At 36.9% G+C, this 26049-nt stretch overlaps 1 protein-coding gene across 4 annotated transcripts in view; it reads right to left on the reverse strand.

Annotated features, from left to right (window-relative positions):
- LOC579286 overlaps positions 1–26049 on the reverse strand; it is a 148148-nt gene that overhangs the window by 20921 nt on the left and 101178 nt on the right. For 2 of the 4 annotated variants that reach the window (XM_030976578.1, XM_030976576.1), the window contains 4 exons: positions 25776–25787; positions 24200–24383; positions 23677–23732; positions 15076–20208 (listed from right to left, as the gene is read on the reverse strand). In XM_030976578.1, coding sequence (XP_030832438.1) covers positions 15076–20208; positions 23677–23732; positions 24200–24383; positions 25776–25787 — 5385 coding nt within the window. Of the gene's footprint in view, positions 1–2820; positions 2833–15075; positions 20209–23676; positions 23733–24199; positions 24384–25775; positions 25788–26049 lie in introns of all 4 variants that reach the window. The other 2 variants (XM_030976579.1, XM_030976577.1) reach the window with 2 other exon arrangements.

The raw sequence follows: 26049 nt of genomic DNA on the forward strand, positions 1-26049 counted from the left end.
AGTCTATATATTTGCCAAGTATTGGTTTGCAGAAACATGGGCTCTATGTGTTAAACAATCATGTCTCAATACTGGCAAGAAGCCAAATCTTTCAAATTGCAAGGACATATACATGTCACATGTCTCTCCTATCAAATTGTCAGGGGAATTCAAAACCTCAGAACATAAATAGGTGAAGTATACAGATTTAAGTAGGAAGTGCTGCATGAACATAATTGATTTCAACAAAAGTGCAAAAATAAGCCTTTGAATTAATATATAAGTAATATGACTTTATTTTCCCAAATGAATATCCAAATCTTAGACAAATACGAGAAAATAACAAGAAAACAGAACTTACACACCAGCAAGCAACCATTCCAACAGAATAGGCATGTATGTAATCCCCCCTTTTTTTGGTAGGGGGGGGGGGGGGGGGGGTGCTCTATCACAAGTGGTTGTGACAATGAAGTCTTTTCTCTTTTCTCTTTAGCTATTCATTAGCGTTCATTGACAGGAATTCAGCACACAAAGGGTCAGGAGCTTATGGCTTGACAATTCTTTTCTTGCATTGACTGGCTGGAACATTGGTGGTTATAGAACATGATTACATCTGTTTGGAGCCAGAAGGTAAAACTCTTTGTTAGAGCATATGAGTGAATGACCTTCCAGCTCCAACAGACTATTCAAAGCTTTGAACTGAAGCACCAAATTCAGCGAAGCATTACAATACTGAGCCACCAAACAAGAATGGTGTCATTATACTGATCATGCGACCACAATTCAATTCAAAGAATGTGGGACAACTAATATCATCCTCTGTATCTTTAATTACACCTATAGCAAATAAATATATTTTAGTCAAAATAGAATTTACCCCTTCCACCATGCTGTATACATTTTGTACGCTGATCTTTGATAATTGTATGATACCACAGGACCATTATGTCATTGGAGCTGGCAAATTCACCAGATGGATTGTAAATCACAATTTCAAGTAGAAACCAAAAGGCTTGCTATAAATTACACCATCTCAGAGATCAATTTCCTTCTCTGCAACTAGAAGCCTTGAATGTGTTGATTTTCATAATTTCATTTTTCATTTAACCAAGTCTCTTCTATTTCACACCATCTGTTCTTCTTTTATCATTACTCTTGGATCACAACACTTTTTGCATTATTTTACAATTTTCAAATACTTAAATAATGATAATAAAATATGAAAACAATATACTATTGATTAAAAAAAAAGAAGATGACAGAAATAATTTAGAAGAAAAAACATTAAACTGAGATAATTATGGCTCCTTGCACCAAATAACAATTGTCAGTTATAATTTCTAGATTTTCTTCCATGAAACCAGGTTTACCAAAAACCAATAATTACAGTTCCAGCTACCTTTAATAACACAACTATATAAACAAAACTCCTCAGTCAGTCATTCTGCTGGGAGTATAGCTTTTTCCATTTGGAAAAAATATATATTGGAGAACCAGACCCTACGTGATCAAGCTTGCATAATACATGTATGTGGATGGAATATAAATAACATCATTTAATCCCATGAAGCTCAAAAGGCCCGTCCTCACTATCTCGAGATTGCCAAATATCCAGCTATTTGAACTATCCCGATCGCAAACTATCCAGCTAATTTGCATCTTCATCAGACCGAAGTAGCAATTAGAAGGATATTTGGTCAGGATTGTCATCCCAAGATATCTTGGGACAGTTTGCAAAATATCCAGCTAATTTGTCCCGTGCGTCTTCACTAGACCGAAAATTCGCAATACATGCTAACGCTGAGCAAAATATCTCAAGCTAATTTCTCAAGTTCGAGTTTCAAGTTTCGAGGTCGAATCTCGAGATAGTGAAGATGCGATTTGTTACTTCGGGATTATTTCCCAAATCAGAAATAGCGGGCTATTTGGCAATCTCTAGATGATGAAGATGCGCCTACTGAGAAAAATATGTACATTGTGGTTAACAGAAATCATGTGGCGCTAAACACACACTCTGATATTAAAATAGGAATGTAGCTGAACCCGAAGTACATATTGACCCTGTAGTTATTCCTTAAACTTCCTCTGTGCTACCAAGTTTTTGACTGATTCAACTTTCAGAAGTTAGTTTCGGCCTACCTTTTATTCTAATGTTAAATTGGATAAGAAAGATCTTTCACTGGAATACATTATGGAGAAGGCACTTTAATTGTTCTGTTTCAGAGAGAGCCAGAAAAATGAAGCCATTCGTCTTATATTTATATATATCGCCACCGCAATAAAGGATTCAAATAATGATAGGATTTTTTTTTAAAACCATCCTAGAAATCTAATTACAAATAGAATCTTCTGCTGAAAGCAATAATGGTGATAATAGTAGCACACAGATATAGAGCTTACACTGTTGTAATGGAAAATATACATGTAATTTCTCTCAGCAGTCCAATAATCGAAATAAAATAAAAAAATCAAATCAATGTATGTTTTATAGTTCGAAGATATGAGGAAAAAAATGAAAACAACTGGCTTTAAAAGATGTTGACCATGATTCAAATTAAATAATGATTATATTGAAGATTTAAATTCCTGTTATAATGAACCAAACCAAAATCAACACAATGTGCAAGGTACAGTGCTTAAATCACTCTCACCAAGAATAAGTGCAAATTATATTTGTGAACCCCATACCATTAAAAATATAACATGTTAAGATCTTGGTTATCAACTTAGTCTTCTAATGAACGTTAGGAGCACACTTGTAAAATGACTGCATACCAAGTGCAAAAGATGTGACCTCATTATTATAATTGAAAACAAATGAAAACAACTGTTGTCACTTACCAATTCTTACTTCTATTGCAAGAAGAAAAGAAAAAGGTCAGAGAAAAAAAACACCATTATTCTATCACTTTCAATATAACTGTTTTTGTATAATACCCTGAAGCTGGAATTAATCCATTTGTTTGTTTTTCTTGCCATACAACAAGAAAATCTTTGGGTATTTCTTGATGATGAAGAAAATAAATCTTGGTTTGAAATACCACACAAACATCATATCAATCTTGGCAACAAGTTGAAAACAAAAGCAAAGACAAACAAAATGAATTAAATTGTAACCGGCTAAATAGATGGACCAATTATAAAGGTCTTTCATATCTCAATGATCTCATACTGTCTTGTAAAATCTCTGTTAAAGGCTTATGAAATGTTTGAAATCATTCATTACCAAGTACCAACATCATTCATTACCAAGTACCAACATCATTCATATTCCTTGATAGGAGAGCAAACCTTTAATAGAACCAGTCTGTCTTTCTGCTTCAAAATCTTTATCTTTTTATCATTCTCTTTCTTTGTTTCTTACTTCCTTATTCCCTTCTCTCTGTATTCTTCTCTCTCTCCCCCTCTGTCTCTCTCTCTACCCTCTCCATTCTGTCTTTCTACCACATTTACTTTCTCTGTCTGTTTGTCTGTCCGTCTCTTTCTCTCTCTCTCTTCCCCCTCTCTTCCCCTCAACCTCTCCCCCTCTCTCTCTCTTTTTCTCTTCCTCCTACACAGAACTATCTCCCTTTCTCCTCTCCAAGAAATTTAATTTGCCAATGCCAACAGCTGTGCAGCACCCAGTCCCTTTTGTCAATATTACCTAGCTACCGATGAAATCTAGCAATCAGGGATGGCATTTTACAGGAGAATCTATACCGTAGGCAAAATTTACTAGGTCCCATACAAAAAAAAAGCTTCCTGAAAAAGGGGAATGAACTCAGCTGGCAAATGTTGGGCAAACATACTTGGTATTTCGCAGCTTTTTCTGAGAGAATGCACAATTAACATTCCTGTAGGGCCTATAGTTGTAAGCATCAGCGGTACCCAAAAGTAGGCTTTGGGGGAAGTGGATTCGTCCATCTCACATTTATTTAACATGAACAAAAAATGAAATATTTTGTATTACTTCATTCCATGATGATCAATACATTATGATTACAATGATATCTAAATTATCAATTCTGTCAGCATCTAAGGTTGTAAAGATCAAAATCTTTAATTCGAAACCCAAAACAACAATGACAGAAGATTGGTTTATATTAACATTAACAATCTGTAGAATCCCTGGCTATTACATTGTTAACACAGATATGCTTATTGCCCTTATTTCACATGTTCTTTCAAAAGAAAAATATAAATGTGTATGCCTGTGTGGTGAAAGAAAACTGGACAATTTTTTTTTTAATGAACTTTCCTAAAATGGCCTCTAGCTCATATAACTTAATATGACAGAGAGAGGCAGGGCATTAGGTATCTGTATTTTTTAAACAGGTTTAAAAGAGAATTAGGTTCAAGTTCTGGGAAAGGTGAACATTAATTTGTAAACTTTTTCATTCTCTTTATATTAATTACCTTTCTGGCCTCTGATAAAGAAAGAGATTCTCCTTCCATGCATCCCTTGAAAACAGGATGTATAAATCTATTGCTCTTAAAAGCCCCTACTGTAACCAAGACTTTTTCATGCTATGAGAAATTGCAAATTTGAATGGTTTATTACAAATGCTAGCATCGTATTTCAGTAAAAGATCAAAAGCCAGTGAGCACATGGGTCAGTAGCTAGCAGGGCCTCTCTCTATCGGATTATGATGGAATGTATATCAACTTGATTTAGAAAGAGAAAGAGAAATCAGCTTATATGGTTCAACCAGTCAAACCTATTCTATTCCATATTCCATGAATACTGGATAAAAGCAATATACACCCCTTAAATTTGATCATGTAATGCAAATTTGATACTAGGACAATACTTGTATATTTAGAAGTAATTTAAATATATAAACTACGTGTTAAGCTTTGTACATGGGTACCATGCCAAAGTATTAATCATACCATGTCAAGCCATGACGATTCTCAATTTAAAAAAAAAAATCTCATACATCTTTACACATTGTTTGTGTACAGTATACCATAGTGTAGAAGAGATATAGCCCAAGATAGAAGAGTTAGAAATCAAACCCAAACTAAATTCATAATCTTTACTTGTGTAAACAAATGATTATATCACAAGTAAAGCACCCCTAGTCAATATAAACAAGTCTGAAAATAGTCTCAAAAAAGTTAAAAAACAGTACGGAAAACATCTCAGGAAACATTTCTTTTCACCCCCCCCCCCCCAGCTTTCCAACAGCATTTCAAAAATCCTTTTCAGAGTTCATTCTTTGTTTTCCATATTTCACTGCTCTCCACTCCTACAGTTTTCGGACTGTATCATTTTTCAATGCATCCCCAATTAAGTTTCTTCACTTTTAGCAAGAAAAACTTTGGAATATAGTGATAATGTGATACAGCATTCCTGGGATAAGTTGTAAAGTAAGCTTTGAGCAATTGAGATATATGCCTCCCACTCATCACATCATAAAACAGTTTAAATCATGCAGAAAAGAAGGAGTCCAAATCCTCCTAGAGGTCACCGTTTCCTGAACCGCATCAATCACAGCTAGGACGGTTTCACTCCAAAGCTATACGCCCCTTCATTTCATCATCACCTGAAGAAAAATTATATATACCATATCCACTTGTTCCCTACAGAACAGATCTATTCACACATGACTAGTAATCCACAACATCTTTTGTTTTCTAGTTTAGGTACATGTGGGTCTAAATCTTTGTCAAATGTCACAGAGTACTTACATGTAAGTAGGCTTCTTATGCCACTAAAGTACACTAAAGCCAAGAAGCTTTCTTTGTAAGAAAATAATTGGGAGTGGGTAGATTTGCAATAATCTCAATCTGTGAAACAATTGAATCAAATCAAATCACTAAACTTTTGAATTTGTGAAAGCATGGCCATGTCCTTAACAATTCATACAAAGATTCATATCCCCAATGTTTTACAGTATCATTCTAGGATGTATGGATAACCACAGTTAATATATCTTACTCCAGTCCCTAGCATGACCTGTTTAAGGTGTATGATAATCCAGTATTATAATACAATTGAGTTTATAACATTTTCAAAAGTGTCCTGTTTTATGCTTGTGCTAATAACATTATTACTAATAATACTTGATATTTTCATATAGGGCAAATATCCCCCACGCAAGGAGCTCAAGATGCTAGTCCAATTTTATCCTGGTTCTGCTAGGCTACCAATTTTGCTATGCCGGGCAAGCCTTGGGTAAGCTTTCAGGTTGTCAAGAACAACCTTTGTTTAAAAAGTATGCATGGAATTTGAATAAGTTTTTTAACTGGTCTACTCTGCTAGCTTGGTGCTTATCTTTCAGTGTCATGAACCTCCACCCTAATGTGAGCGTGGGTTTATTCTACACCCCCTTTTCCCAGACAAATTTGGAATTCCATGGAACTCAAATGGCATCCAATTCTAAAATCCCAAGTCAACAATAGTCCCTTTATGGTTTCCATTTCCCTTTCATATACATGTATCAGTTTCAGGGAAATTATATTTTCTAATAAAAAACATAATCTTTTAAATTCATTGGTAGAAAATTGGATGAAAATCTGGTGTCTGAACAGACATATTTCATATGTCATGTAATATTTTGAATCATTGACATGTCTTTGCTTGAGGCAGTGCTTTGATTTCAATGATAGGTTCAAACTAAAAAAAACACAAAGACAGATCTCAATCATATAGGATTTAAAATTCAACCAGTATTTCATTTCAAATAATAACAACATTCTCTTCCAGTGGGCCAAAATGCTTTTCGTGTAGGTCTTGATCTGTAACGAGAGTGACTAATATACGCAATTATTGTGCCTTTGTTATTTTCATTTTATGTACACAATACCACCAATATCATAATCACAGACCGATACCAAGGTTCTTATGGGTGAAGAAAATCAGGCTACAGCTTGCTAGTACAGAACAAGAAAGAAGGTTTACAGATAAATCAGACCGATTGGATTTAACCTACAACCAACATCGACATGCTTGCATTTGCAGTTTTTAATATAATGAAATTACCTTTATATTAGATATCTCTACATAACACATCTGTATAAATGTCTTGTGGAGTTGCATTTCTTTCTCTCAGCATTTGATATATACATACATATACATGCATAATTATCTGCCCACTAACTAACTTCCACGAGTATGTACACCTGTAGTGGTTCACCATAGAGATCACCTGTGGCTTTCACTGTATCACAACCATCTGCTCCGTCTCAAATCTGTTTCAATGACACCAAACACAATACCAATCTATTCATGCCTTACCGCGAATTGAAAGAGTATCAGTACATATAATACAGTATTCTGAATACTTACCCAGGCATGAATTCAGTACGAGCATAAACATGCAAGTCCAACGAGAAATAGAACTGACTGAACATGATATGATGCTAGTTCATACACATAGCAGATGTTGCATATAACATCTCACTGCATCTCTCTAGCTGCCAGACAATATCCAAACCACAGTGCTATTTCAGTCCCTAGCTACGAAGCAGACGGAGTAGACAATACAGATATTCAGAACAGAATTCTCTCTCCCATTCTACATAATGACATGAGTCACAATGCATGAACTTAATCAATATTACATGTGCGTCTCCTTAGGAGTATACTCAATATAGGATTCTGAAAACGAGGAAATAATTAAATGTTTGACTGCAGAGCACAAGGAATATTCCGTATTCCAAATGATGCTTCGGCAGAAACATACCTTTTGCGTATCCCTTTTGTCATTACGCCAAAAAGCAGCATCGATTCATCAGCTAGGCTAGCTAGCTAGCTGCCTTGGAAGTAGACATGCAGAACCAATGTACAGTCCATATGGAGATTGAATATGAGGCCACAATGTGTGAGAGAGGGGCAGTATATCTTACCATGGAAAGACATCTATAACCATCACAAAACAACAACCACTGTCGTTCCCTCTCCAATTCACTACCAGCAGATATTACCAACGGCCGATACCTTTCCAATCTCATACCCGCTTGACATCATTTTACAAGAAAAATTGCTAGCTTGCTGACATGCTGAGAAAAGACAACAAAACTCAAGCATTCAATGTTTTTTTCCCTCTCTGACCCTCAGGTCCTTGGCAATGCAGAGAGTGTCTGCTCGTCTTACATCAAATGCTACTGGTATAAAATATCATCTCTATTACACTCCTTATAATATGATTATCACCTCACTGATGAAATAAACCTTTACAAAATTCATAAAGAACATACTAGTCATCACAGATTATGATGCAATGCTAATTAACTTATATATACTCTCAAATAAACGACATATAACCTTCTGTTACTCCTTCTTTTCCATCACAAACTAATTGTAGTGGAGCCTACAGAATACCAAAAGAACCTAGCTAGTAAATAAATAATGAAAATGTCATTGTGTGCATCCTGTATGATGTAATGAAATAATAATTATTAATGAACTTCATCCAGTAGCTGAATGGAGCTTCCTATAGCCATTGGTGTGCACGTTCAGACTTAAAGACACACCCTTCCCATATATTTCAGTGTTTTTCTTTATAACATCACTTTTAAAGACCCCTGAACAATTGTTACCATCCTTATTTTGATTACCCTTTGTACTAATCATTCATCTTTTGGACTATAAGCATTGAGAAAGCAATAAAAGAAATTATTGGATATGTATAGCCATACTGAAAGGATGGGGAGGGGGTAAGATTTGATTTGATTTGATTTGATCATTTATTACCCAAATTCATTTCACATACATACAAGGAATACATATAAGGAGTAAACATAGACATATTTTGGTTAAAGGAACAAACATCAAGCTATACATAGTTATTTGACATTTAATCTTTTAAAAACTTATTTACAATGTACAATTTGATGATCTCTAAAGCATTCAGATGCTTACCAATAATCGAGTATGCATTGTGCTTTCAGGAACTAAAGAATTTGATATAAGTAGATATCCTGTTTGAAGCTTTTTTGGGGTCAATAACTTGTAGTTTCCAAGGATGGACCACGTACATTCAAGAATGAGAACCAGTTTGTCACACATCACATGATTCGATCATGAACCCAACAAGTAAACAAAAATCCCATATCCTGCTACTCGTCTGATGCTAAACAAATTTGTCCAGTACAATCTCAAACTGGAGTTGTCAACACTGATGTGATGCAGAGAAGTCATAGAAAGAGAAATTACTATTTCCAGTGATCCAAAAAGAGTTTCACAAACATATTTCAAACTCCTCGTTCCTGGTCATTTTCATCATAGCTTCTGCCTTTGAAATCACGATCCGTCCAAGATGAAGGATGAAACTGATGTGAAACTTTATGTGAGTATATGATCTCTACTAACTGGGCCGCCCCTCCACATTCCAAGCATAAACATAGTTAGGTGTGGACTAATGCTATGAGTATGAATGGACTGGATGCCACATACCAATATGATTCACTAGTAAAACATCCTCCTCCCTCCCTACCTCACTCATAGATCTTTCTACAGTCCATTACAGTCCTTTAACCCTTTCCATACCAGTGTGGTTGTAAGTTCATCCTCCTGTACAGCAATACTTCTTAGCATACTCACATCCAATATGCTTCAGGATGAAGCCATCATCCTTCAGTGTCATGATTTACTTCATCATGGTTCCCATAGCTGTCTTTTAACCCCTCACATACCGGTCTAATTGAGAATCGTCCTTACAACATCCCTTCTACTCTTCCTGGTATTCAAAGCAGTCATTAACCCTTGAAATACCAGGAATGATCATACAAGAGCCCCTTGGAATGTCATCATTTCATTCCGACAGAGTTTCTCAGACAACATGGGACTGTTACCACTGTCTCACCATTGAATCCTGGCACTCTGGGATGTTTAATGTATCGGACTCGAGTGTATCATTCCTGAGACTGTGAGAGGTATTTCAAATTAAAATATTAGGACTTGGTACCTTTATGCTTTAAAAACCATGAGGGATGAGACTGATGGTGAGGAAGACCTAGCTCCTGAGCAATTGTTGAGGACAGCCACTATTAATATTGCTCACTGTGAAAGTACCTCCAGGTGCTGAATTGATGTCATTCTCTCGATGAAACATTCTAGGCTTGCATCTGTTATCACACTTTAAACATAGAGAAAAATATGACACGCAATGGGAACAGACCTCAACAAATTGCATCCAATGACCTGAGATCACCAATTACCTATGATCAAGTGCTCTTCTCCTAAGCTACTGGGCGGTGAAAAAGCTCTATACTGTGAGGACGATATATAGGAGATTAGAAATGTATATGAACAAAACAGGGGCTATGGAAAATATAACAACAGAACAATCCCAAACTAATTATTTGGAGTTTAAAGCTTATCTGCCGTAGTTTACAGGAGGGATTATACTGCCCTGCAAGGTCACTGGACAAGTGGTTATCTCATCAACTCAGCTCTCAGTTAACATAAGAAAAAGAGGATCATGGGGGACCAATGGTCACCGATTAAGCATGGTTTGTTATATAGAGGGCGCAAGTAGCTACAAGTAGTGCAGTGGGCCTTTAATGCTTTGAAGTATTCTGTTTGCATCACATTGAATGAAAGTAGTCTACCTCCAACAAACTTTAAAAGAATGATTTGCTATCAATATTGCTATTAATATTTCTAAATACATGTATCAAGAAAGCAGAAAATTATACTGGACAGTGAGAACAGTACTATAGCATGAAATTATAAGATGGAAGAATTAAATCCTGTGAATGGATATCTAACACATATAGAGTCAAACATACATCATGTGTATGCCATCTTATTTGTAAAGTTTAGCCAAGAAGTTACCAGCAAGAAGTTACCAGCAATGGCTGGTAACTTCTTGGTTTAGCAGAGGTCACCTTGTCCAAACAGAAGCATTCTTTCTTTGTAATAGAAGTATAGAAAACTCAAGAGATATCTACTGATTGAAGTCTATGCTTTCTTTCTAATGTGAACTGTTTTGTTGTTGAAAACTTCCTTCATCCACAAGAACAGTAGCTAATGAAATTGCTTCATGGTCTATATTTCAAAAACTTGGAAAACATGCCAGGAATATTGTGTGAACTGGAACGAATGACATATATCATGAATGAATTCAAACGCCCATCTATGAGTCTGTTTTCATCAGCTCGAGTTTGCCAAATAACCCGCTACTTTCAGACTCGGGATATTATCCCGAAGCTCAAAAGCTCAGACGGGCGCAAAGTAACATGCTATTTCCCAAATAGCAGGATATTTTGGAAACAAGACCAACATTTCTTGGGATATTTTCTCGACCAAATATTTGCCTATTGCAACTGCAGGCTGATGAGGACGCAAATTAACTTGCTAATTTGCAACAGGGAAAAAAATGCTCGGGGCTAATTAGCCCCCGAAATGCCCAAAAGAGCCCCCGAAAGTCTTAAAAGAGCCAAAAAAATTTGTATGGAGTTCAATGCAAACAAATTAAAAAGAATAATTTTCATGCAAGCTTGAAAAGTAGCCCCCCAAATTTTTAAAGTAATTTTTTCCCTGATTTGCAATCGGGATATCGGTAGTTAAAATAGCGGGTTATTTGGCAAACTCGAGCTGATGAGGACAGGCCTTCTGAGTACATCTCACTCATCATCCTGCTCCTGCTTGTATGGATGTTGAAATCTAACCCTCAGGCTGGTGACAGATAACACTCTCCGGTTGGGAATCAGACAAGTATGATTAATCTCAAATGTACGATGGCTTAAGTATCCAAAGAAAATCGTTTCATATTCATAATTCCAATATATTTAAGATCTAGTAGCTGGGAATGGGAAGGGGATGGTTATGCCTTAATTAGGCTGAATATACATGTAAGGCTGATGCAGACAAGATCTTCAATGTTTTGCCTGTATTTTGTAATATGTACTACCGTAGTCCTTTCGATCAGTCTTCATATTTTCATCCCACCTTTACAAACAAAAATTGTATCTATCTCAAGAGAGTGACACACACAAACAAAACTTGATAAGGGTTGAGAGTAGAAATTAAAATCTGTACAAGTTATACCTTCACACATCTACCTCCCAGGCTGAAAAATATATTCTAAGATAAGTAAATGCCAATAACATATGTCTTGTAACCCAGGTAACCCATCATTACAATATTTTCATGCCTATAATAAGTCCTTGTAATATATTCCTGTATGTGCCATCATTTCTTCCATAAACATGCTGCATACATGCTCAGTATAGATGCTGCTGCTCGTCATCCATTCCCCTTTCACCATTGAGCCCATATCACTCTACCTCCCTTTAATAGTTGATGCAACGTACTTTTCTCAATCTAATTTCAATAATAATTGTCTTTTCAATCAAGGTCTCCTGATAGAAGTAGACTGCTAGACATTACATTGAAGAGGGAGAAGGGCAATGAGTGAAGTACTATACAGGGAAGAAAATAAGAAGAATGTTTATCAAAAAGCTTTTACTTAATTACTGTCTCTGAGTAGCCCTGAGTTCATCAAGCTGACTGTACTGTGGAAGCACATGAGTATTTCTACTTTACTTATTGTAATGATTGTTGACTTGATGGGTTTAAAATGCACTGGAATGGACTGCATGTATCAAGGGGGAGCTAGACCAGGAGATAAACAAACTCATTATAATAACATCACAATGTATTCATAATATCTCTCATCATCATGTATTCTTACCACCCCCCCCCCTTTCTCTCTCTTTCTCTCTCTCTCCCTTTCTTTCTCTTTCTGTCTCCATCTCTGTCTCTCTGTCTGTCTCTGTCTGTCTACCTCTGTGTGTCTTTCTCTCTCTCTCTCCCTCTCTCTCCAGTCTCTGTCTTTCCCTTTCCGTCTCCCTCCCTTCTACTCTCTCTCTCCTCCTATCCCCTTCCCTCAATTCTCCTCTATTCCCCTCTACTCTTTACCTCTGCTTATAACAACTATTTCTATCATTCCGTAATTTAGAATGTATCAAGTGACATAACAGATGATTATTTAGTTAATCAATCAATCAATTCACATGTAATTAACAATCTCTTCTTCCTCTAGACTGTCACACCTCTGCCTCGATCATTCTGAGATGGCTGCCCTTTCCAAGTACACACATCGACTCTCAATATATGAACTAGAGTACATGTTATACAGTTGAGGCATGTGAAATAATTACTGACATTGTGAATTATAAAAACTACTTCTCTCCTTCTTAGCTCAATATGTTATGCATGTTTCATGGTTAAACCTTTCTAAATGTATGAGCTGAACATGATGACATGTCACTGAGATTAAGTAGCCTAGGTTATTACATGCAGGAGGATGCCAAATTGATAATGGATTTCCCTCATGTCTTCTCCGGCTTATCAAATTACATCTCCCTACCTCATTATTAAAAGATAACCAGGTTCATAGGGAATCTCATTACTGCTTAGAGTCTAATCCCACATTGTATATGACAGACTCAAATGCCATATACTTATGGATTATACGCCTAGTCTAAATATATCATATTTCATATAAAATTTCTGTCATTTACAAAGCCCAATGCCAATTAGATTAGTAGATTAGTAGAGTAGTAGATTCAATTATTTTGATCAGATGAATCAAGAACGTGTATCATGTGTTTGGAGCCAGAAGGACGTTACGTTATATACTTTAGCACAGATATAACGTTCTTCTGCATCTGATTCTGAATAGACAATATATGTTACCAGTGGGACAACATGTATACTTCATACTTCCATTCTGTAAATGTGCTAGTAAATTAGGAATAATACAACAAGAACTGATTTATATTTCGTCTACTGATGGTGCATGATTTAGAAACAGCACAATAATTCATTCAATAACTAGGTGAGAGAATTACAAGAAAGACAAAACAATGTTTTGTTTTGTATTCTGGTGTGTTAAATAGGATGAAATAAAAACATTCATTCATGTTTTTTAAACAGGGAAAGAAAGTAAACTTATGATTTTTTTGCACCCCCCAAAAAATCAATGTCACATGACTAACATTTGTCCATACAAAAACACAACTTCAGCTATGAACACATATAGATTAGTTTTTTTTAATACATGTATATGAAGATCTCTTCATACTTGAATCTTATATCCATCAACATTGGTTGGAATTTCCAAGTAACTTACAATGTTCATTGAGTATAAACATCACTCTCTCTCTCTCTCTCTCTCTCTCTCTCTCCTACACACCAAGCTTGGCTTTTAGTTCAGTAATCCACATCATTCACACACCATACATATCCATCCATATCCTATTGATAATGTCAAGTTTGTAATGCCTAGACCTCCATTTGTTTGGGTGTAAGACAAGAAAACATAGAGAAATCATAATTATGAGTAGAAATCACCTAACTGAAAACTACAAGCAAGACTCTTTCACACGTTTCATGCTGTGGAATAATTGAATCACAGCACTTGATTCTTGCAATTCTCAAGTTATCTTGCTGCAAAGCAGGCATCATTAGAAATTGTCAATGTCACAAATTTTTTGGTTTTACACAAACTTCATTTCCCAAAGTAATATAGGTAAGAAGGTCCTTTGTGCAAGATTTAAAAAAGCAAAATATACTATGTTTTTTAATAATACACAGGAAAATGAATCTTCTTGAGTACAAAACAGGAAAAGTTTATGTAGGAAAAAGGATAAATATGCTTGATAAGAAGATAGACTTAAATGATTTAACAATTGTAATCTCTTTCTCTATCACAAGGTTTACATGAAATTATCATAAATTAACTTCCAGGAGTCAAATTTTGAGGTTTCAATAATCTGTTGCATTGTAAACTTGGGTTTAAAAATATTCCATGGAAACAAACTTCAAAATCACCGCTGTAATTATTTCTGTTTCATGTAGAATATAATAAGTAGATTAACATTTGAGTAATTTAGTATGTATGTTTACATAATGAATACCAATATATATAAAATAGTTATACTCCCCCTTTTTCCTACATAAATTTTCATTTCCTGTTTTGTACTTAAATAAGAACATCCATTTTCCTGTGTATTTGTTTTGCCAGTGGAAGCCAATTTTCAGCACTTTTTAAAATATGGATCACTGAAATCTCAAATCTGAATGTGCATCTATATTGTTAGGTAGATTTGCTGTCTATGACGTGGAAGGGGTTAATAGAGTGAGATGATGAGACTTACCCTGATTTCTAGCACACCTTCTTCTGGGTCCAAACTACTGAGAAGATCAGCTGATACATCATACACAGGGCTCTTCAGTCTGGAGGGAGATGGTGGTGGCATCTTGGGTAACGTCGGTGGAGACCTCTGCTGCTCCTCATCAATGATGTCTAGAGTCGTCTCCTCCTCATCATCATCGTCGTCATCTGCATCATCATCCGCATCACTCACGATGGTTGGGGTCACCGTCTTGCTGATGCCTGTCCGAGGGGACCTAGATGCAGTGGGAGGCTTTGAACTGGGAAGAGGTGGTTTACGGGACGTGGGTATTGGGGGGTTGGTTTTGCCTGTAAGGGTGTTAGACCCACTGGTTGGGAGTGTGAGGGGTAATGTCTTAGGTTTGGTATGGTTGGTATTCTCAAATGCACTTTCTGATTTGGGGGGACTGGATAATGGCAGTGGTGGGGGAGCATCATTAGATACTGTTCTTTCTGCTAGACTGACATCCTCAACAGTATCATCCTTCAGAGAAACCTTAGATTGCGCACCATTGAGAGCTTTGGAATGGATTTCATTAGTGAGATCTCGCTGGACTTCATCATCACCTTCAAAGGACACTCTCTTGGAGCTCTTTGAGGCTAGTGTATTAGACAGATTCCTACGAGCCAAAACTGGTTTGGAAGGCACCTTGGGCCTGCTGTGCTCCTCCTTCACATTGCTGTTGATGTCTGGACTACTTGTCAAAGAGGTCTCTCCTTTCAGTTCATTTGTTTCTTTTGTTGCAGCTGCTGACTTGATATCTTGCCTCAATCTAGAGAGGGATGTTGATATAGCTGCCCGACCAGAAGAATTTAACTGAGGCTCAGTTTCACTTGTAGTATTTGCCCGGTCCTTCTCTGTTTCCCATGTGAACTTCTTTGCAGTGAGCTTTGATTTAAAAGCATTTCCGGGTAAACTTGCACTTCCTGCAGCTCCTTTCATGGGCAATATCAAAGGTTTTGCTTTAGAACTGGACAACAAAGGAACGCCAATTTTAGATGGACCCGATTGAGACGAGGACCCAACAGGAGATGTGGTTGAAGAAAGCTTCTTCGGAACTGAGAGTCCTTTAAATATCTGATTTGATGATGAAACAGTATTCAAAGAGTCTAAAATGGATGGCTTGAGTGAAGCTGGACTGGGCTTGAGGGGTGGTGCAGCACTTCTTGATGACAAGGTCCCATCAGCCCTAGCCATCAGAGACTGTACTTTCTTAGGAGACAAGGAACCACTTACTTTCCCTACAGTACTGTCTGCAACTGGTGATGATTGAATACGTTCCTCTGTTAATGCGCTAACATCTGCCACACTTTCTTTTGATTCTGACAAAAGAACAGCACTCTTAGAATGTGTTTCTTGCAATGAGCTCTCACTGCTTTCTTGGTCATTATCTGAGCCATCATTAAAGGAATCAGTATTGGCATACCTTGGTCTTTCTTTTGTCCTGATGTTAACGGGTGGGCTTGAGGATGGAAGTACAGGAAGATTGTTGTCACTGACATTTGAGATTGTACTGATCTTACTGGATTTGAGAGAAGATGGTGAAGGTTCAGCCATTTTGCGTGGAGAATGAGTTGGAGAATGAGTTGGTGACAGTGTTCTCACAGGTGTTGGTGGGGGAGATGTTGAGCACGATGATGAAGATGAGGTTCTTCTCTTGATCACTTCTCCAAACAATGCACCTCTCTTGGCAACTATGTCATCATCACCATCAGACTTTTCCCTGGAGCCCCATCTGTTGAGGCTCCCAAGTTTGGGGCTTGTGCGAGGAGATGTAAAGACATCATCATTTCCTATCTTAGGTGGACTCTTCAACTTGATGTCCTTAAAGGTAGGTGTCTGTACCTTTCCCTGTGACTGTGATGACAAAGATGCGAGAGACATTTTAGCAGTGGGTGCTGTGGATACTGCAGAAGTTTTTAGAGAGGTATTCAGCTTAGATAAGCTTGGTTTCTTTGGAAGTGATGGCTTTGCACTAACTGTGCCAGAGAAATTACTTGTATTCTTCCCTGGCATGGAGTCAGAGGTTGTTATGCCCCTCAGTAGCATTTCAGCTTGATCGTCTGTCTCTTTAGGTGCAGTGCCAGCATGTATCGAAGGTGATGAACTTGGACATACTTGAACTTGTTCAGGAAACTCATCACCATCAGGAGGCAACCTAGGTGACAGTGGTGTCTCATCACTTGTTACTGATTCTGCCTGCTCCTCATTGCCCCTGAAGCCCCTGGGACTTTCACCTTTGTCTGAACCCGAGGAGCCCTGTGCCTGTAATGTGCGCTCTGCTGATGTTGCTTCAGAAGATGATGGTAAGACATGCCACTGGACTTCTGGATTCTCCTCATCCATCTCCTCCTCATCACTGGAATCTGAACTGAAATGGAGAGCATCAGCTTTGATGATTTTTTTTGGCCCACTTTGAGGTGAGCTACTTTTACTCCTGGCAACAATAGGTGACACAACCTTGATGACAGTTCCTTTTCGGTGATCCCAGTTAGGTTGACAATCAGAAATATCCCTCTTACCCATGTCACCACTGCTACCAGACAATTCTTCTTCCAGCTCACTCCTAGTTTTATTGTCCTCATGTACTTTATCCTCATCATCAAAATCAAGATCTTCTAGATGGGTTTGTGATGGCTCTATTGATGAATCATCTCTGAAGCCTGTGGGTGGCCTCATAACAGGCATGTCAGCTCTCGAATCTAGGGTGAAGTCTGCATGGCTAGCTTCAGAACTCATGAATAATCCCTCAGATGAACTGTCATGAAGAGCATCATCCATTGCAGAAGCAAAGATGTCATCTACAGCTGAAACTAGAGGATTTGAAGATTCATCAGTTATTGATTTGGTTTCATTCAAGTGCTCCATACTGGATGCAACACTGGACATGGCCCGGATATCAGCCCCAAAGATTTCTTGATCCTGTCTGGCCGTGGGGCTCTGTGGTTTTGGTAATTCATCTATATTTTGCATAGATTCCTGTTTGGAAGATTTGGTATCGCCTGGTTTGGGTGATGTGGGTATTGCAATGCTGGCAAAAGAAGACTTATTGCTTTTTGTTTGTCCAATGGATTTATTGCCCTTATCAATACTAGCAGGTGTTGTGCCAACTTTGGAAAATATCTGAGGTTTTGCAAGCGGCTTAGGCTTTGGAGATGCAGAGCTCAGCGGAGTTTCATCTTTACTTGCTGCCTCAAACATATTCCTTCTCTGCTTGAACACGTCTTTGTCAACTCTGGAAGACCTGAACCTCCTGGTCACACTACTCAAGACTTTCTTGTCCCTCTTCACTACATCATAAGATTTTGAAGAATCAGACTTGCTGCTCTCTTGTGATGATTGGGAGGACATTGAGTCTGTTGGTGAGGATCTTGGGGAAGGGGTGCTCACTGGAGGAGGGGAAGTAGACATTTCTGGAGTTTTTACTTTGGAGATAATCATACCAGCCTTGTGCTTTGATGATGAAATGACAGGTGAAGACTTAACAATTCCCCTTGCATCATTGCGTAGAAAATCTCTGTTGGACTTGAGCTGTGGTGAAGTAGTTGCTTTGACTTGTAATGGCTCACTGCTTGGAGACACATCTGGTTTGACTGTCATGTCACTTTCTTCTGTCTCCATATAGCCATCATCGGACCCTAGTAAATCATCAATATCTGTAACAGGAGGATCGTTGGTTTCCAGACAATCATCCATGGTGTCTTTGGAGCCAAAGTGTTCACTTGGAGTCTGATAAAGACTATCATCCAAGTCTACCTTCAGAGATTTCATATACTTAAGGTTGGAAGTGTTTGTTGGTGATTCATGTGGAGTGAGGTATATTGATTTCTGGTGTCCACTGTCACCTTCATCCTGATCACTTAAGGGTTCTGTTTCAAGCATCAGTAGATCCTCTAAATCTTCCTCGTTCTCATCAGTGAGGTCCATTGAGAAGGAGACAGTGGGAGAGCTGTCTCTGGACAGGGTATCCTCTCCCATGGCAGGAGTACGAGGGCTTGGACTTCTGCTGCCAAACCTCAAGTGCTGCTTGTGCTTTTTGTACGAAGGAGTCAGACGTGTTCCAGCTGGAAGACTTTTAACATCACTGACGAAGTTCACTCTAATGTTCTCTTTTTTGATAATAGCACTGCCATTTTTCTTTCCTTCTACTTTCTGCCAGATATCCTCACTTTTGTTGTCCCACGTGTGACTGTTCTTTTCATTAATTTGGATACTTTTAGGGTTGACATACACTCCTAGGACATCGTCCATTTGGGTGTTTTCAATCCTCTTCCAGATGTCCTCTTCACCCCATCTTGTATCCCCACAGCTAGATCTTCCACTGGAATTTGATTCATATTCAGGAGAATCTTGAGCCATTGATTCATCATCCTCTGAATATTCCTCTGGCCTTGCTACAACCACCTTCACTTTCAGAGGCAGGTTCGAGAGGATCTGTACAGTATCAAGATACGGTCTGTTTTTGAGAATCTGGTTGGTCACAGCCAGGATTTCATCCCCGACTACCATACCACTGGATCCCCCTGTCGCTCTCTCTGCTACCCCACCCACCTGGACACTTTTAATCTGTACAGTCTGAGTTAAACTGTTCTCCTCCTGAGTGTGCTGGATGTTTAGACCCATGCCCAGCTTCTCACCAAACTGCCTATTGATAGTCAACACCTCCAATCGTCTGCCATCGGCAAGGTTCTTGAGCTCTGCCAGCTCCTCCTGGCTGAAGTGTTCTTGAAGACTCAACAGTTCACTGGCCACTTTCTGGCTCTCGACCCAAGGAAGGGAATCATTCTCCAATGTCTGGGCACTCACAAAGGCTTCAAACTCTGCAGCTAGCTCCGATCCAACCCTACCAAGTCGCTTATGTTCTGTTCTTGCCACCCTCATGACAGGATTCTTACTGTCAGTTGTACCGTTCATCTCTTCATCTTCCTCACTGTGACCGCTTCCTCTGTGTCCATTCACCTTGTGACCATTCTCCAGGGTTGCTTTGCCTCCCTGAGTAGATGAGTGCTTGGTGCATGGTGTAGAGTAGACATCTTGACTGCTAGTAGGTGATATTGTTCTCTCTACTTCAGCCTCAGTGATGGGAGTAGTCTGGTCTATGCTAACTTCCAATCTCTGCAGAAAAAAACAAAAGAAAACACACTCACATTACAAGCTATCTTTTGAAACAAAATATTTCTATGATTGGATTCATGAGGAAGAAAAATTGTTATGAAGAAAACTTAGAAATTCATACTAATCTTGTCTATAGCATCCATACTAACATTACATGTATATTCTGAATCATCAATACATGTCTATAATATTAGTGGTTTCAAACAAAAGCTAGAACTACAAAAATATTGTAGAAGCTTTAAAGGTAACTCAATTCATATGTGACATACAAATTTGCAGAAAAGTATTAAAACACTAATATCAAATAAGATAAGTGGATAGCCAGATACATGTATATTGAAAAATATACTGTATACAAAGGATAGTCAAATACACACTGCAGAGAGATCTGTGTGACAAATGTGTGTTACAGAAGGTGCAAAGTGGAAAAGAAAAAATATCTAAACATAAGAATAAGAATTTGTTAAAGTAGGCATTTATAAGTAAAGATAATATATCATAAGAAAGGAGGGAAAGGAAAAGAAAATCAGAAGTATGATGAAGGAATGGTGAAAATAAAAACAAGAAAAAGATAGTCAAAAAGAAGAATGGTCTGCAAGTGACTAAATCTGACATTTTGTTTCTGTACCGTAAATGGAGGAGAAAATAAATAGATAGAAATAAATTATGCTAACCACACAAAACCTTCACCCTCAAAATGTATTATGATCCTGGACTCCTGTCATAATCAGGAACAAAGTACTTTGCTAAATTTGTGATAGTGCCCTCTTGTGTCAAAGTCTAGAAAGCATTGTAGCTTTGTAGGACACAATTTCATTTTGAACCTTTTGGTGAATGACTTTCTTTCTCTAAACTTTGATGGCCAACTTTTTGCCAACTATGAATAATATCTGGAGTAGCAATGTAACAAGACATGGAACTGTTAAAATAAACTTTTAAAATTCCTGAATTGTGTTTGTGTAATAGTAATATCATGGCAACAATTGGTCAATTCCTCTTATTGTCATTTTGAGATATCATCTTTCACATTAGATCTGACATTGCTGCTCAGGAAAGGACCAACCCAATTGTGTGTATAATGTAATATATGATAAATTTTATCACTTTTCATGGCCATGATCATCATCATAAACATGTTGCTATAGCAACAAGAGCTTAGTCAGTGGAAAATCATTGTTCTGGTCATGATTAAACACATGTTTTTTATTTTCCCTCCCTTTATTTATCCCTTCCAGCTAGATGCAGGGATTCTACTGCAGCCGTCTAGGGATTGAGGGAAGTACCTATCAAATGATTCATGAAACAACAGGAAACCATTGTTTGAATCCTTACTCATCCACATCAATATCAGATCGTATTTACAATGGACTTCTGAGAGAAATCAAGGTTGTCACAATAACTGCATTTACACTGCAAGCAAAAATCTTTGGTTTTTTCTCAGATTGCGATGTTTCATCGGAGGTTGCTAAGCAACAAACAGTTAACACAACTAAAAATTGGAACTAAAAACCCACCTCTGGAGTATGTTTTTTTAAAACTAAGGCAGAAATCACACTGTATTTTGTGGTGAAGATTCCGGTTTTTAGGTTAAGTGACCCTCCTTGCTTCCTTCCTAACGAATGCAGGGCAACAACAAAACAAAACTATCAAACACTTTTTATAGGCTTTTCCAGTAGAGTAAATGGCAATAAATAAAACACTGATGGTTATTGAGAATAATTTTTGGGCTGTGTAAATGGGCCTTCTAATAAGAGTTTGAGCAGGGTTGGAGAATTCATGTACGAAGTTACAAATTTGCTATAAATAAGATTAAAACAAAATTCTTGCATTGTTATGATTCATTTGTAACTTGTGTGGATCGAACCTCGCTACTTTACCCGCTATGCACATGTGGTAGACTAGTTTGACTGCATATGGAAAATCGGAAAGAGAGGTGGGTACAAAAAAATAAGGGGGACAAGAGAGAGATAAGAGAGGCAGGTAAGAGAGGTGGAGAGGCTGGTACAAGAAAGAGAAGAAGAGAGAAGCGTGCCAACAAGTCTGGAGTTCAGGGGTGTATTGTGTAATCAATATCGGCGTGGAGCGTTCTTTAACAATTATGATTGATAGATTGCAGTCTCCTTTGACTTTGCAATTTGAAGTAGGTGCTTTTTCTTTGGATCTGTTCTGGGAATTAGATCAAATTGGGTAATTATTCAACTAAAAAAACTATTCAACTAATACAGAAAATTAACAAAAGTAAGTCTATGGAGAAAAATTAGGACTTTTTATTGTCATCGACTTAAAAGATCATTTGACTTGTGTGTGATTGATTGTTAAAGAAAACAAAAAAGAATTGAAAAAAATTGTCACCACAACAATACAGCATGATTTTAAAAACTGCAAAGACAAAGTTAAATTAAGCTAAAAAAGTAGATTAAAAATACGATAAGATTGTTTACACACAACCAGTAAGGCAAAGCAGAAGATCTATGGTATTAAGATATCATAGAATTTGTTTCTATTTCTGTATGAATTCTACATTTAATAGATTCATATTCTTCTCCCTTACAAAAAATTATGGAAAACAAGTATCCATATATGCTACTGAACGTCACTTGTGTACACTAAAATGCATATTTTCCTAACCTCTGAAAAACATTGCAAAGCCAGTAAGAAGAGATATGCAAATTAACTGATTAAAATACAGATGTAACATTTAAAACCTTAGGTAGGGGAAGAAACATGAAGCAAATACATATGAAAGGTTATACAAAAACTTCACAGTTATTACAAAGCTTCAAAAAGGTGTTTAGATAAGAAAAGATATTTTATGGCTCTATTCAGATGTAAATCAAACATACCGTACGTGCCCAAGATACTCGTTTCATTGGCTTTGCAGTGTTAAGTTTACAAGTAAAAATATTGTTATATTACAAGTTGAAGACAAAGAAATAAAGTGTTTTACACGAATATATAATTATAACAAAAATGAATGTAAGTAAATATAAGTTAAGAATATTGTGGCATGATTTTTACCTAATTCTCTATATAAACTTGTGAATATTTAGGGGGGAATATATCTTCTTAAGAATAATCCACAGTATATCAGGAAGAAATATTAGTTGAATAAAAATATGTACAAATAAAAGTTTCTTACAACCTCTACCTCTTCTCAATAAGAGGAATGGTTCCAAAGTTAACTTGGATTCAATTTAAGAGCCAGTAACATTCTAAATGTATGTGGGTACATCAGCTAGGCTACTCACCAATCGATTGGACCTTTATTTAGAGATTTTGATATCTCAAAGACTTCCATAATCTCTTTAATACAGACATAGTATTACAAGCTTATATTTTGATTAAAGGAAACCGATAAAGAATCCTAGTCATAAACAATAAGACAAACAAACATGGATGATTGTTCCTCTGTCAAAATGTAGATCAATATAGCAATATGAAGGTATTACATAATCACAAGACTCTTACCTTGCTCCCTTTTCTCTTATCACTGTTGCTTTTCTGATATTCTGGTAAAGAGAAATCTGAAAAGAATGGAGACAAGTAAGAATAGAAATAAACAATTTTGATAAAATTAGTAATATGACAGAATGGAAAGAGCATATTAATGTCCAGGGCATCATTGAAATCTTTGGCAAGGACCCAAACAAGTAATGCAGTGGCATGAATCATTGAAACAAATATAGGTTTGGTAATTAGTGCCATGACTTGTGAGAATTCATAAAAATTCAACCGCCTCCATATTTCTATTTGAAGTCTTCCTAACCTTAATATATATATTCAGTATGTAAACCTTTCTATTTTCCTCCATAAAGGGTAATTGATCTCAAAGGTGCCTTAAACTCTTAATGCATGCTCTCATTAATGTATAAGACCATTTATTCATCATTACTTGGAAGAAAGTTGTTATTATCAATAAATTTGTGCACCAAAATTAAATGGTGGATAGTTGTATAAAATGAGATGGAAGAAGAAAGAAAACCGTGTTTACCTTTACTAGAAGCTGTTGATCCACAGGACATGGCCGATGGAGACATTGACCCCACTCCTTCTGTCTCTTCCTCATCATCTTCCTCATCATCCTGGCAATCAGCAACCTTCTCATAGCAGGGCTCTTGATCAGCCGAGCTTGAGAGCTGCTTAGAACGAAGATATTTCATCTCAGCCTCACAGTCCTAAGAAAGATATAACATCACAACAAAAGGATGAAAATCTAAGAATATCACATTAAATGGATTTATCCATACAACTCAATTAGGACCTTTTGCTGCAGTGGTTAAGGTTAACAAAGAGTATAAAAGATCTCAACCTTTAGTGAGGCGCGATGGCTCAGGGGTAGAGCAGTGGTGTTGTAACTACGAGTTCCTGGGCTCAAAACAATCAATGCGCCAGCGCCCTTTGGTAAAGCATTAATCCTCATTATCAAGTCCCTTCGAGAGGACTTATTAAAAGCTGTTGGTCCCCTGGTTGCTTACTTACAAGCAAACACATGCTTTCCTAGCAGTCACATGGTCAGGTAAAACACACCAACCAATTTGATTTCTCTTTTATCCCTGTCCTCTTCATTAATTAATCTGCTTCACTTACTTAATTACAGCCTTTTGGAATGTAATGTACAGTGTCCATCTTGTGATGCATACATACATGCATATGACATAGAACAGGGAAAGTAAATATCTACATTATATGAATTCAGTCAGTTACACAAAAGCAGAAAGATGATATTATATCTTTCATTTTAAGATAATTCACAACCTTAATACATCAATGAAACAAAAAACTTAAAGGCAAGGTAGCACATGTAAAAACATCAAGCCACAATTCTTTCTTTTCATGTTATTTTTTGTACATTCAATGATAAATTGTTCATAACCAAATCTATTTAAGAGCTAGCTACATTCAGTGAAGCATTATTAACAGCCAATTTTTATCACAATTCTTTTTTTATTTGAGTTAATTTCTATACTCATAAACCATGCAATATTTAGCTCTTTTTTTAAAGGCTACAATATGATTACTTGGAGAAATCAAATTTACCACTGTATAACCATTATATAGGGCCCATGCATATTACACCAGGTATATCAAAATATGTAAACCACAGTGTTACATAAAAACCATGATATAAAATAAAAGTTAATTCATATGTGATGAGAAACATCAAGTACATTCAAGCTAAATAGATTTCCTATCATGGGAAGGGGGTATACTAAGGCAACCAAAGAATAGGGTGGGATAGGATGGGGTGGGATGGGATTGGGGAGGGGGCAATGTAAGGGGGGGGGGTATACTCAGGAAACCACAAGGTGGGTATGGAGTAATGGCTCAAATTATTATTTATTATCAGTAACATGTGTAACACAATATACGGACCAATTATTAGAACTCAATATATCATGTACACAATTTGTGGAGGTAGGGTAACGGGAATGTAACACAATAAATATAAGGTTGAAACACCAATTGAAACCATAATACCAAGGAACATTATTTTCTTCAATAGGAAGGGGCTGCAAACAGAAGCTATCTGGTGTCAAAACCAGATAAGATTTCTTGCAGGAACTTACCAATTTGGTCAGCTGGATATGAAAGGTAAGTAATACAATATCAGGGAGTGAGTAGGAAATGATTAGCTTCTCACTTCTTACATTATTTTTTGTTTTAAATGGAGTATGTTCTGAATCAAATCATATTGAGCTAATATTATGCCCAGAACGATTGAATTCATTACAACTCTCAAAGCTCTTTGGAAGTGAATCATGACTAAGATATCCACTATACAAAGAATGGAATATTATCATTATCATTATTAAAATGACTGTATTAAATATTCATTCAAAT

The sequence above is a fragment of the Strongylocentrotus purpuratus genome, unplaced genomic scaffold (genome assembly GCF_000002235.5).
Source record: "Strongylocentrotus purpuratus isolate Spur 01 unplaced genomic scaffold, Spur_5.0 spur5_scaffold_9, whole genome shotgun sequence".
Classification (NCBI taxonomy): Eukaryota; Metazoa; Echinodermata; class Echinoidea; order Camarodonta; family Strongylocentrotidae; genus Strongylocentrotus; species Strongylocentrotus purpuratus.